The following is a 12759-nucleotide window of genomic DNA, read 5'->3' as shown; positions in this document are numbered from 1 at the left end:
TTTACACTTCTATCTATTAATTAATCTCTAGATTCACAATTCAAACTCTTTCTCAATTTCTTCCTTCATCATATATTGTGATTTTTTATTTTCAAAATGAAAATGATAATCTCCAATTTATTCTTTAGATATTGATCTTTATTGATTACAAATAGCCCATAATAGTGGTGATGAATACAAGTTGAATAATAATTTCCAACTGCACATTAGATTTGGAAATGAATTTTCTCTAGTCAAATACAAAATTCCCATTCATTCCCAAAAAGTTGAATACTACTCACTAGATTCTGAAAAAATTTACTAGTGTGCGAGTACAAGCAAACAAAACAAAGCTCATCCTTATTGTCCACTCTAAAGTCCAACCCCCTCCCCCCTCCCCCCTCCCTCTCTCCCAATAGGAAAAAAAAAACTATAAAGAAATAATTTAGAATAAGTACAAAGGAGCAATAGTACAGTTTTGATATATATTTTGGGGTATTCCCAAAAAGTGCTTGATATTATTTAAAAAAGTTCTCGTGACCTTCACATCTTCTTTCTCCCTCCTTCACTCCACTCTTCTCTCTCTCTCTCTCCCTCTCTCTCTCCGGCTGGTACAATACTAAGCAGAGAGACGAAGAAGAAGAAGAAGAAGAAAGATCCCTATTTTTTCCTTTTTGGTTTACTTAAGGTTGTACCAAAATCAAACATCATCAAAACCTACATTTTCTCCCTCCTAAGATTTCCATCAATCTAACCGTCTCATCAGCTTCTCCCTGATACTAAGTACTTACTACTCCTATATTTCTTTTTTTTTTTTATGGCACTCAATCCCATATTTTTTTAATATGTAGCTTGGAATTTTAAATTGTCTAATGTTTTCTGACTGAATCATGGTTTTTTTGATCTGCCCATTTTAGCATCCCAATGTTATAAGCTACTAATTTCCAAGGTGAATGTTTCTGGGTTCAATGCTACTGTGATTTTTAGTCCCATTAGTTTCCTTCTGGTAATTCTGTTCCCTGGTTCAGTTTGGATCTCTGGAGTTCGATGTTATCGAGAATTGATTCTTTCTGGGTTCAAAAGTTTTCCCAAATTGATGCCATTGCTTTCTTCACTATAGGGATTTGCTTTGCTTCCGTTCTGTTCTTTTTTGAAGCTCTGATTTGCTGTTTCTTACTCTACTTATATCCTTTCGTTTTTTGATATGAAGTTATCAGTGCTTAAGAGTTCTGCAACATACTTTGGAGTTTGGATTTGATGTTGACGATATGCATTGCAGGGTACTTATTTGGAATAATTAGCAATGGTTTTTACTCATGTAAGTGGTCTGAAATTGCTGCCTTTTTCCTAATCTTTCCGATCTAAAATTGGTACATATTAACTTCTTCCTACACTACATTAAATCCCTTTTCCGTCTTTTTTCTAAATTCTGAATTGAAATGAGCTTTGGCAATTTTTTCCAGGTAATGGAACTGTTTTGAAGACAAACAAGAGTTGAATTCTGAAAGGGCAAAAAGAAAATAGAAAGATCAAAATTAAGGAGCAACTGTTCAAAAAGAAGGAAGAAAGTAAAAAGGGGGATGTTTGGGAATAGCTATTTGATTGGGGTAGAATGCTATTAATGCCAAAATTTGGTTTTTGAGGTTCTAGAATGTCATGACTTCTGATATGCAACCAGTGATGTCCCAAAGCATGAGATCGAGCCGGTCTTCATTTGGCTCCAGCAATGGATTTGAAACCCCTTCTCACCACTCCTTTGGTGCCTCCAATGGGGATGAGTATGACAGTGATGGTTCTAATTTTGCACCACCGTATGTTTCTAGCTTCTCTTCTTTCCATCTCTTTCTCCCTTCCCAGTTTTGCTTCTTCTTGTCAATTTATGCTTTCGAACAACTATGCTGGCACGTGCCTCTTCAATTAACATGGTCAAGACGTGGATATTTGTACTGATTCTGGTATCTTTCAGCTTAGCACTAGTGTGCTTGCTGAAGATAATAGGTGACTAGGACTAATCTTGTGTTTCTTGGTTTCCACAGTACCCCAACAGCTCTGTCTGCAGCTCTTCCACCTGAACTGTCTGCTGCTATACCCTTGATTGACAAATTCCAAGTGAGAATTTATCTTCCCCTTTAGTCATTGTGCATGAAACGATTGATATGATATATCACTCTCTCATCATATGTGACTGGTGATTTATTTATACTTAACTTTTGACTTCTTTACTTTATTTTACTTGGTCAGGTCGAAGTGTTTTTGAGAGCAATGAACAAGCAGATTCAGTCTGCTGGAAAGCGAAGTTTCTTTTCTAAAAGATCAGCGGGGTCTCAAGTTCGAGAAAAGTTCACATTTGAGGACATGCTCTGCTTTCAGAAGGTAATGATATGCTGTTTTTAAGGCACAAATAGAGCAGTTTGGAGATTTACTGATGAATGGTTGCAACCTTTTGCAGGATCCTATTCCGACCTCACTGCTGAGAATAAATGGTGATATGGTCAGTAGGGCAACTAAGTTGTTCCAGATTATATTGAAGTATATGGGAGTTGATTCTTCAGATCGAGTGACTCCAGTAAGTTTAGATGAACGAATTGAATTTGTTGGTAAACTATATAAGCAGGCTTTGAAGCGTTCTGAGCTTCGAGATGAACTTTTTGCACAAATTTCGAAGCAGACTAGGAATACTTCAGACAGGTATATATCTTATACTCAGCTTTTCTGCATATAAAGGGGTGTGGAAAATTGATTTTCTTTTCTTCCTTTTTTGACCACTTTCGTTTAATCATTCGTCACCTTATCAAGCGTGTTCATTTAGTTGCTTTTGTTGTTTACAGGCAATGTCTGATTAAAGCATGGGAGCTGATGTACTTGTGCGCATCCTGCATGCCTCCCAGCAAAGAAATTGGTGCATATTTGTCTGAATGTATCCACAATGTGGCGCATGGAGTAACTTCTGATTCTGAAGTTCAAGCCCTAGCATTGAACACATTAAATGTATTAAAGCGTTCTGTTAAGGCTGGGGCTAGGCACATAATACCTGGTCGGGAAGAGATTGAAGCTCTTTTGACTGGTAAAAAGCTAACGACCATAGTATTTTTTCTGGATGAAACTTTTGAAGAGATCACATATGACATGGGGACAACTGTAGCTGACGCTGTTGAGGTACCATTGAAACTTCTAGTCTAATCTGTATGTGCAAAGAACTATGTGGTTTTGGCCATTGGTTTGTCACTATTTGTAACTGTTTCTGTTGCCTGTGTTCCCCTATCTGATTTATGCGTCAAATGCAAGGTTTTTTGCATGTTTATTCTTGATCAAAGTTAATCACAAACTATCAAATCCTTGAAACTTCTAGTCTAATCTGTATGTGCAAAGAACTATGTGGTTTAGGCCATTGGTTTGTCACTATTTGTAACTGTTTCTGTTGCCTGTGTTCCCCTATCTGATTTATGCGTCAAATGCAAGGTTTTTTGCATGTTTATTCTTGATCAAAGTTAATCACAAACTATCAAATCCAATCCCTATTCTTCCTGGCTTGTCTTTGTAGTCTTCAATTGCTGGTATTTTTCAGTGTAGCCGTAAGCTTCATTGGGTGGTTAGGCTTTCATTTTCTTTTTTCTCAGTTCTAAATAACTTGGAAAACCATTACCTATGATGTTATGACTTTCATCAATTCAAACAGTTGATTTGTGAGACCACATGCATTTCCTATTTTATTTTATTTTTTGGCTGCATAGAGAGTGAAAGACGGAGAAAACCCATTATTTTTTAATTAAATGAAGAAAATAGTTGCACTTCTATTGCTGCACGTATGTTTTATGCATCTATTTAGTTGGTCAAGATTTCCGACCATTGGTGTGTCCTATCAGGAGCTTGCTGCAATCATTAAATTGACATCGTATTCTAGCTTCAGCCTGTTTGAGTGCCGTAAAGTTGTCACTGGTTCTAAATCTCCAGATCCTGGAAATGGTACTTAATCTACTTCATCCATTAAATTTTCATATAATAATCGGTGTAGTCTTCTACTTATATGAAATTTCTTCGGATATAGAGGAATATATTGGTTTGGATGACAACAAATATATTGGTGACTTATTGGCGGACTTTAAGGCATCGAAGGATCGGAGCAAAGGAGAGATCTTGCACTGCAAACTGACATTTAAGAAGAAGTTATTTCGTGAGTCAGATGAAGCTGTTACAGACCCTATGTTCGTGCAGTTATCCTATGTTCAAGTCAGTAATTTTATTCAATGTATTTCTAGTCATATTTTCATTTGCTTCAAAATTGAATTTATCTCTTACACTCTTATAACTACTGTTCTTTTCCATTGTTACAGCTACAACATGATTATATATTAGGCAATTATCCTGTTGGAAGGGATGATGCTGCACAGCTGTGTGCACTGCAGATTTTGGTTGAGGTTGGATATCTTGATAGCCCTGAATCATGCACGTAAGTGGTTTCTTCGCTTCCAGTTTCTTGTTCTCAACCTGCCTAGTTGTTTCTAAATATGTTTCCTGGACTTTTTAGTTTTGCATTATCCTTTTTATGTTCTTTTTCCAGATGTTTACATGCACGAACATTCTTCACATGTTTGATTCAAAAATATCTAGCTGCTGATAAGGTTTTATGTCATGATTTTGGACAGTGACTGGACATCACTTCTTGAACGATTTTTACCAAGACAAATAGCAATAACTCGAGCAAAAAGAGATTGGGAGTTGGATGTCCTTGCTCGTTACCGGACAATGGTAAGAATTGAAAAATGTTTAGGAATTTTTTTGATTTATGCCCTTTGTTTTCTCATTGTTGCAAACAAATTGTGAAGATAAAGAGTTGCAGGAGGTAGCAGCATCAGTCAAAACTTGGTTTGTGTCCTAAAACTATGACTGATTGAGTGATATATGTTATGCTGTGTCCTATTAGTGATGTATGTTATGCCAGTCAAAGTCTAGGCCATATATGACTTTTTTATTCTGATGTAGATTGATCACAAAACTTGAGTGTAGCATACGATGCCATTGTCATGACTGAAAAGTTTTTGTGAATTTTTTCTTTATTTTTAAAATTTTACTATTATGTATGCTAATCTTTGTAACTAATGATATCCCTTACAGTGTACCTGCTGATGATCCTGACAACATGCTTTTAACTCTTCGATTAAATTTTGCTTTTTGTTAAAAGATTTTTTCTTTCCTATGTAGCAAAATTTGACAAAAGATGATGCTAGACAACAATATTTGCGTATCTTAAGAACACTTCCTTATGGTAATTCGGTGTTCTTTGCGGTTCGAAAGATTGATGATCCAATTGGTCTTCTACCCGGAAAAATAATACTTGGCATCAATAAGCGTGGGGTGAGTTGTTTATTATCAAATTTTCATGGTTCTAATGTGTTGACCTGTAACAGATGCTAAAGTATGGACTTCATTGCTCATTTACTTCAGGTTCACTTTTTCCGTCCAGTTCCAAAAGAGTATTTGCATTCAGCTGAGTTGAGAGATATCATGCAATTTGGAAGCAGCAACACTGCTGTATTTTTTAAGATGAGAGTTGCTGGTGTTTTGCATATATTTCAGTTTGAGACTAGGCAGGTTAGAAGCTCTATTAATAATTTAGCCTGTGTAATCTGCAGTTCATGAAACATTTGATGATGTCCATATCTGACGTATGCAAGAAATGCAGGGAGAGGAAATATGTGTTGCTCTTCAAACACATATAAATGATGTCATGCTACGCCGATACTCTAAAGCACGGTCTGCTGCGAATGGTTCACTTAATGGAGATCTTTCATCTAATAATCAGAAACCTCCAACTCCAGATGTTAATGAAAAACGTGTTCAAGACTTGTCTAGAGCTCTTGAAGAATCGCAAAAGAAAGCTAATCAAGTGAGTAAGAAAGATTATGGATAAGAGAATTGTATTTTAAGCACAGGGAGTGCAAACTGTGGCTTGGTTATTGATGGATTACCTCTAGAGCATTCATGACTTAAATGTCCTTTGCGTCTTTTACAAAATTGTCTTTGTTGAATTGAAATCCAGTATATTGATGGAAGCTTCTTTGTGTCTCTACGAAATTGTTTTTGTTGAATTGAAATCCAGTGTATTGATGGAAGCTTCTTTCTCTTTTCTCTCTCCAATCCCTTGTTCCTGTAGGTGTAATTAGTCGGTGTAATTAGTCTTATAGTAGAAGATAGATTATATGCTACATGGCTTAAGAAACTATCACATACTTTTTTTCTGTTAGTTTTTAATGTATGAGCAGGATTTTTCAATAGGTTCACTTTTTATTGTAGTTCAATGTTTTATAATTTTTGCATATTAGTCTGACCGTGGGTCTTTGAATATAGTTGCTTGAAGATTTACATGAACAGAAGAAACAAGAATTGGCAATGCAAGAAGAATTGGAGAATTTGAAAACAATCTCAAGATCTGAGAAGCAAAATTTGGCAGACATTGTCAGTGATCGTGATAAGCTGAGATTGTTATGTGATGAAAAAGATTCGGCTCTCCAGGTTAATATTATCGATTCAGTAATGAGATCCATCCGTTAAAATTTTTAGTTCCTTCTCATGATTTTGGTTACTTATAGGCTGCATTAATGGAGAAAAGGAGTATAGAGATGAAACTTGCGAAGTTAAGTTCTCAAGGATTGGAGAATAATATCAGAAAGGAATTGGTTGAAGCGAATAACCAGGTAACCAGCAAACTTAATCTCTTCACATTTTGAGGCAATGATTTGTTTGGTGATTACCATAATATCTTTTTTGAGTTAGATCTAATGTGAAATAGTATTTGAGTTATTCTATATTATTTAATTTTCTCAAATGTACCCTCCTACACATAAAGATAAGAGTTTTAGTGGTTTTTGATGGAATGTATTATTATGGATTTCATTGTTTATGCATAGATCTTGAACAAGATCCAAGATGAATTAAAAGCACGAAATTTGGAATTGCATGTGGCTGAAGAGAGTAAGAGGAAACTTCTTAGTGAAAAGGTTTTGTTGGAGGAGAGAATTTCAAGACTTGAAAAGAAGAAAATTGATGAGGTAATAGTTCTGATGTTTATCCTCAAGTTTGTAAGACGTAATGTTTTGTCTGATGACGAATCAATTTTTTTTTTTTATTTCTTGAAATATAGGTTGAAACTCTACAGAGAAACACTGAACAAGAGCTCAAAGCTTTGAGGCTTAGAGTGTCCGAACTTGAAAAGAAGTTAGAAGTGGTCACTGAGAAATTGACAATTGCACAGACAGCTCTATCAACTAAAGATGCTGAATTGACAGCATTGCAAAATAATCTCAAGGAATTGGAGGAACTGAGAGAATTAAAGGAGGTACTAAGCCTTGTATCTGTTTTCATTATTGTATTTGGACTAAGAAAGTATTCTTGATCTGCCTAATATAAAATAGGGTTAATAACATTTTACCCCGTTTACTAGGGGGTAATCATGCTTTGCCCCCTTCAACCAACACAACATACACTTGCCTCCCCTCCTCCCCAACCTAATAGAGGTTAAGTTAACAGTGTTAATTAAAGGGGTTTAAAAAAAAATTTCCTTCCCAATTTTGTCTTTATTTTATGATGAGACTTTGTCCTCTTAAACTAAGAAAAAAATCCTACTTTGCACTCCTCAACAAATAAATATATACTTTGCTTTGATAATTTATGATTATATATAGGTTGCAATATATTGTAAAAAAGTAATATACTTTATTTCAAAACGTTTTTTGATAAAAAAAAAGACTTTAAATTCACTCTAATTTCAACATTTCTTCAACATTTTTATAATTTTCTTTCAATTAAAAATTAGTGGCTTTCACAGTTATTTTTTGTTCACATTAAAGTATAGATTACCTCATCTACCATAATTTCTTTTGAAATTTTAAAAATATCTTTAATTATTTGACCTCAAAGAAGAAAATGAAAATGAGCTATGTTCCTTTTGAAAATTTAAAAATAACTTTAATTCTTTGACCTCAAAAGAAGAAAAAGAAAGAGAAAGTGAGCTATGTTTCTTTTTAAAATTTTAAAATAACTTTGATTCTTTGACCTCAAAGAATAAAAAGCAAATGAGCTATGTAGAAATCAATAAATTTGACATTGATAAAAGGTTCTTGGCAAAACTTTATTAACAAATATTTTGGAAGCACTTTGTCAAAATTTATGCATCAAAGATAATGATCGATGATATGTAAATATAAATTGAAAACCTACTATGATTTTTAATAAGTATAGTATGAAATAGAAAGAAATTTCAGATGTGGAGATATGTGATAATTCCAAAACATAATTGGGTAGTAATTAAATAACAGAGCGGTGCTTTTACCCAATTAAAGTGTATATTGTTTTGGTTGAGGTGGGCAAAGTGTGAGCCCCCTAGTACAGGAGCAAAGTGTTATTAACCCTATAAATTATACCATGTTTTCACAAATTTAATTTGATACACCTAGAAGCTTCTGACAGAAGAATCATTTTCTTTCATTTTATTTTACATCCTTTGTTTTGCAGGATATTGATAGAAAGAATGAGCAAACTGCTGCAATATTAAAGATGCAAGGTGCCCAATTAGCTGAGATGGAGGCGCTATACAAAGAAGAACAAGTTTTAAGGAAACGTTACTTTAACATGATAGAAGGTAGGTTCATCCTTATCAATTTATTTGTTATAAAATTGACATGACATCAGTATTGTCAAAGGCTTTCATTTTTTTTACTTCGAATTTCTTATTGTGTCTTTTTCAACTTTTCAGATATGAAAGGCAAGATAAGAGTTTATTGCAGATTAAGACCTCTAACTGAGAAAGAAGTTTCTTTGAAGGAAAGAAATGTTCTTTTGAGTGTTGATGAGTTCACAGTTGAACATTTGTGGAAGGAAGAAACTAAACAACATATGTACGATCGTGTCTTTGATGGCTTAGCTACTCAAGATGATGTGTTTGAGGATACCAAGGCAAGTTTGATTGATGCTATAATTCAAGGAATCAAGGCGATCATTTGAGTTTTTAGGTTCTTTTAACCAGTTATTCTACCATCTTAGCATCTTCCTTCTAATTATGAGTGCAGTATTTGGTGCAATCTGCTGTTGATGGATATAATGTTTGCATCTTTGCTTACGGACAAACTGGTTCTGGAAAGACATATACAATCTATGGATCTGACTGCAATCCAGGTCTCACTCCTCGTGCAATATGTGAACTCTTCAAAATTATGAAGCGGGAAAGCAATAAGTTCTCATTTTCCCTTAAGGTAATTACTCTACACAAGATTACATTGATAGCTTGAAACAGAATCTTTTCGTAAAACCAGCTTTGGTTTGCTGATTCTCAATATGGTTAGCTTGCTAAGCATGAACAAAATGTTGTTGGTGAATTTGCTTTTGCTAATATGGTGTTGTCAAATACAAATTCCAGGGATACATGGTGGAGTTATACCAAGATACACTTATAGATCTTTTGCTGCCAAAGCAAGCAAAGCGCCTAAAGCTAGATATTAAAAAGGATTCAAAGGTGAACATTGATTGGTTTAGAATATAGACTTCATATTTTTTGCTAAAATTATGTTAAAACGTTTTGTTGAAAATTTTCTCTCTTTCAGTTGTTTCTGTTCTTAGCAATTTTTTGGAACATGCAGGGTATGGTCTCTGTGGAAAATGTGACAATTGTATCAATTTCAACATATGATGAGCTTAAAAGTATCATTGAAAGGGGATCTGAACAACGCCATACAACTGAGACTTTGATGAACGAACAGAGTTCAAGATCTCACCTTATTCTTTCAGTTGTGATTGAGAGTACCAACCTACAGACCCAGTCTGTTGCCAGAGGAAAGGTACCAACCCTCTCATTCTAGTAGAAGACCTGATACTGTGAATTAAATATTCCCTATATTTAAGCTTGGGCAATTGGAGTAAAAAGTGCTTTTCTTTCTCTGGTTGTGCGTTAAATAGGAAAAAAATGTTAATAACTTATTGATTGTTAACTACATGTGGATGTGGAAGCTAATATTTTGCCTAGTAAAATGTTACTTTGGATCTTTCAAGAAACTGTTTTCATATGAACGTACAATGTCTAGATCGTTTTCTCTTTGCCAACTGTGTTCCAGCAAGTTGTTATGTTAAATCTGTTTGATGGTACTACAACTTTGCAGTTGCCCTCGGATAATTTTGAGTTATGGTGAAGTAGTAGTGACTATAGGGGATCAGTAAGTTGTGTTTTGAGGTGCAATGTTGTAATAGAGGTGGAGCTTATGTGCCTTGCCACTCATGTTGGGGAGCAACAAACCAATCTGGAAATCTATGCTCCAACTATATGTAGAGCAAGAGCCTTCTACTCACTTTATTTTGTACTAAAAATGCCTATTATAGTTAGTTTTCAAATACTATACATGAATGTCTTTTCTAAACATATACTAATTATATAGCAATAACCTTCGTCTGGTGTGAAGAAATACTGTTTTCTTATGTCTTATCAAAAATGCCTTTTATAGTTAGTTTTCAAACTACTGATATCCCCTCTTTTCATCCACCATGATTTCAAATTCAATAACTTGTTTTGAGAAAAAAAGGCAATAAATATGGACTTTTAAATTAAGCACGTGTCCTGTGTGCCAAGAACAATAGTACATATATTTGTTGAGCAAGATTTGGTCTGTGGCATCACTTACCCTTTATTGGGTGGTGTTTTAACATAATCAAGGAATATTCTTATTCTTCCCTAAAAATGTAAAGTTAATGTCCATAAAAGTAGTTCATGTATAATTTTTATTTTTCTCTTGCACGCAAGCAGGGTGTGCTTTTATTGCAAGTGTTATATTAGTGGTAGAGCATGTATCCCACTCCTCTTGTTGTTCAGTGGTGGTATAGGCTACACTGCATAGGTTGCTAGTGCAATACCTATTACGGGCTGCCTGTGTCTATGAGGAAAATAAAGTGCATCATTGGAGTTTGCTACTTATTTTCGTCACAATATTGGAAAACTAAGAAGTGGTTTTTGGCTTACAATATTTTGTACTCGTTTCTTCTAGGAATATTGCTGAATATATTTCATCTCAACTTCTATGTAAAACAAATAACCTTTGTTTACATGTGGTAAAACAGATAGGTCTCTCTTAAGCTATAGTGTTGCCACCTAGATTTATGTTAAGCTATATAGCTGCGAACTTTTAATTTAAAAGAGAAAGGTACCTTCTTTTTGTTGTGGCCTGCTTTTGAAAGAGAATGTACCCTGTGTTTTTGTACTTTGTTTGCTCTAGGAATAATGCTGAATACATTTCCTTTCAACTTTTTTGTATAACATTTCCTTTCCTGTGTTTCTGTTATGCTATTGTTGCCAACTTCTAATATAAAGAGAAAGTTTCCAAGGCCCAAATTTGTTGCTTAGTGTTACTATTTTGGTGGGCCGGGGTCTTGTTTTGGTATTTCACAAGTGTATTAAGGGGTCTGCATTGGGGTGCATGGTGCATCTAAATCATGGTCTTTCACTTTGTTGTGCTTCTTAAGTTATGTAGGTGTCCTGGTAGATAAAATTATCCATGTTTTGTGTTTCTACCATTTCAGCTTAATAGTGTGCTCTCACTCATGTGTCTGTTGTTCATGTATTGCACCTTGTGGCGCTCTAGCTAGTCATAGCTGAACTAGTTATTTCATGATGCAGCTGAGTTTTGTTGATCTTGCTGGTTCTGAGAGGGTTAAGAAGTCAGGCTCTTCCGGAAGTCAACTAAAGGAAGCTCAGAGCATTAACAAGTCACTCTCAGCACTTGGAGATGTCATCAGCGCCCTGTCCTCTGGTGGCCAACACATCCCCTACAGGAATCACAAGCTAACGATGTTGATGAGTGACTCACTAGGTGGTAATGCTAAAACATTGATGTTTGTAAACATTTCACCAGCTGAATCAAACTTGGATGAGACATACAATTCTCTTGTGTAAGTTGCTCTCATCCTTATGGTTGCCATGGAAAGTAAATGCTTAAATTTTATAATATTAACTTGAAGTCATTGATCTTTGTCCCGGTGATACTGTTTTAATGTCAATGTTTCGATGCCAAGCAGTTATGCGTCGAGAGTTCGGTCCATCATAAATGATCCGAGTAAAAATGTATCATCTAAGGAGGTGGCTCGTTTAAAGAAGCTTGTGGCATATTGGAAGGAACAGGCAGGTCGAAAGGGGGAGGATGAGGATCTGGAAGAGATCCAAGAAGAAAGATTCACAAAGGAGAGGCCTGATGGTCGTCACTCCATGTGAACTGAGTGGTTTTTGCCAACATTGACAATTTTTTCCGCAAGAATGGGAGGCGATCAGTGTTAAAACTACAGCAGTAATATTTAACTGTATTCCGTAGCAGCACGATGTTTTCTGGTGTTGCTGCTTTATGCAGTTGCTGGATTACATGTCCTGAAATTTTGTTGTAGCATGATATTCACCGAGTTTATTAGGTCTTAGATCAGCATTTGTACAGTGAAAGTTGTGTATATTTGAGCTAACTAATTACTTCTGGATCCATATTAATGAATTTGAATCATTTTTTGCCAAAAATTTTTGAACTGTATAGCCATGGAGATATGAACTCATTCCGAGTTGCAAGTTCATGGGATTGATTTTCAGAAGTTGTAGAAGATTTTACTAGAAATTACACTAGAAGCTAGTTCACAAATTTATGGAACTGTAGCATTTAACTGGATGCTTGGTGGGAGATATAATCACACAATGGTCTTGGCCATTTTGTTACATGTACTTTTCCAATCAACTAGACAAGACCCTGCAACAACCCGTTTGCAATATTT

At 35.1% G+C, this 12759-nt stretch overlaps 1 protein-coding gene across 1 annotated transcript; it reads left to right on the top strand.

Moving 5' to 3' along the window:
* Positions 1–494: 494 nt before the first annotated feature.
* LOC113701770 (kinesin-like protein KIN-14E) lies at positions 495–12511 on the top strand. Its single transcript, XM_027222553.2, has 25 exons — positions 495–762; positions 1190–1297; positions 1443–1790; positions 2016–2088; positions 2221–2352; positions 2429–2667; positions 2808–3135; positions 3843–3942; positions 4025–4206; positions 4311–4426; positions 4623–4725; positions 5179–5331; positions 5422–5568; positions 5660–5863; positions 6325–6489; positions 6567–6671; positions 6885–7025; positions 7118–7312; positions 8488–8614; positions 8729–8928; positions 9042–9224; positions 9389–9484; positions 9609–9806; positions 11630–11901; positions 12028–12511. The coding sequence occupies exons 3-25, from the start codon at positions 1636–1638 to the stop codon at positions 12218–12220; spliced, it is 3807 nt and encodes a 1268-aa protein (XP_027078354.1). The 5' UTR covers positions 495–762; positions 1190–1297; positions 1443–1635; the 3' UTR covers positions 12221–12511.
* Positions 12512–12759: the final 248 nt, after the last annotated feature.

This window comes from Coffea arabica, chromosome 7e, assembly GCF_036785885.1.
Source record: "Coffea arabica cultivar ET-39 chromosome 7e, Coffea Arabica ET-39 HiFi, whole genome shotgun sequence".
Classification (NCBI taxonomy): domain Eukaryota; kingdom Viridiplantae; phylum Streptophyta; class Magnoliopsida; order Gentianales; family Rubiaceae; genus Coffea; species Coffea arabica.
This window is presented reverse-complemented; position numbering and strand designations above follow the sequence as displayed.

Bases quoted from the DNA above. Each gene is read 5' to 3' on its own strand.
- LOC113701770 (XM_027222553.2), top strand. From the start codon at position 1,636: ATGACTTCTGATATGCAACCAGTGATGTCCCAAAGCATGAGATCGAGC. The intron at 5,864-6,324 runs GTGAGTAAGAAA...CTTTGAATATAG, and splicing joins CGCAAAAGAAAGCTAATCAA to TTGCTTGAAGATTTACATGA. The intron at 7,313-8,487 runs GTACTAAGCCTT...TTTGTTTTGCAG, and splicing joins AACTGAGAGAATTAAAGGAG to GATATTGATAGAAAGAATGA.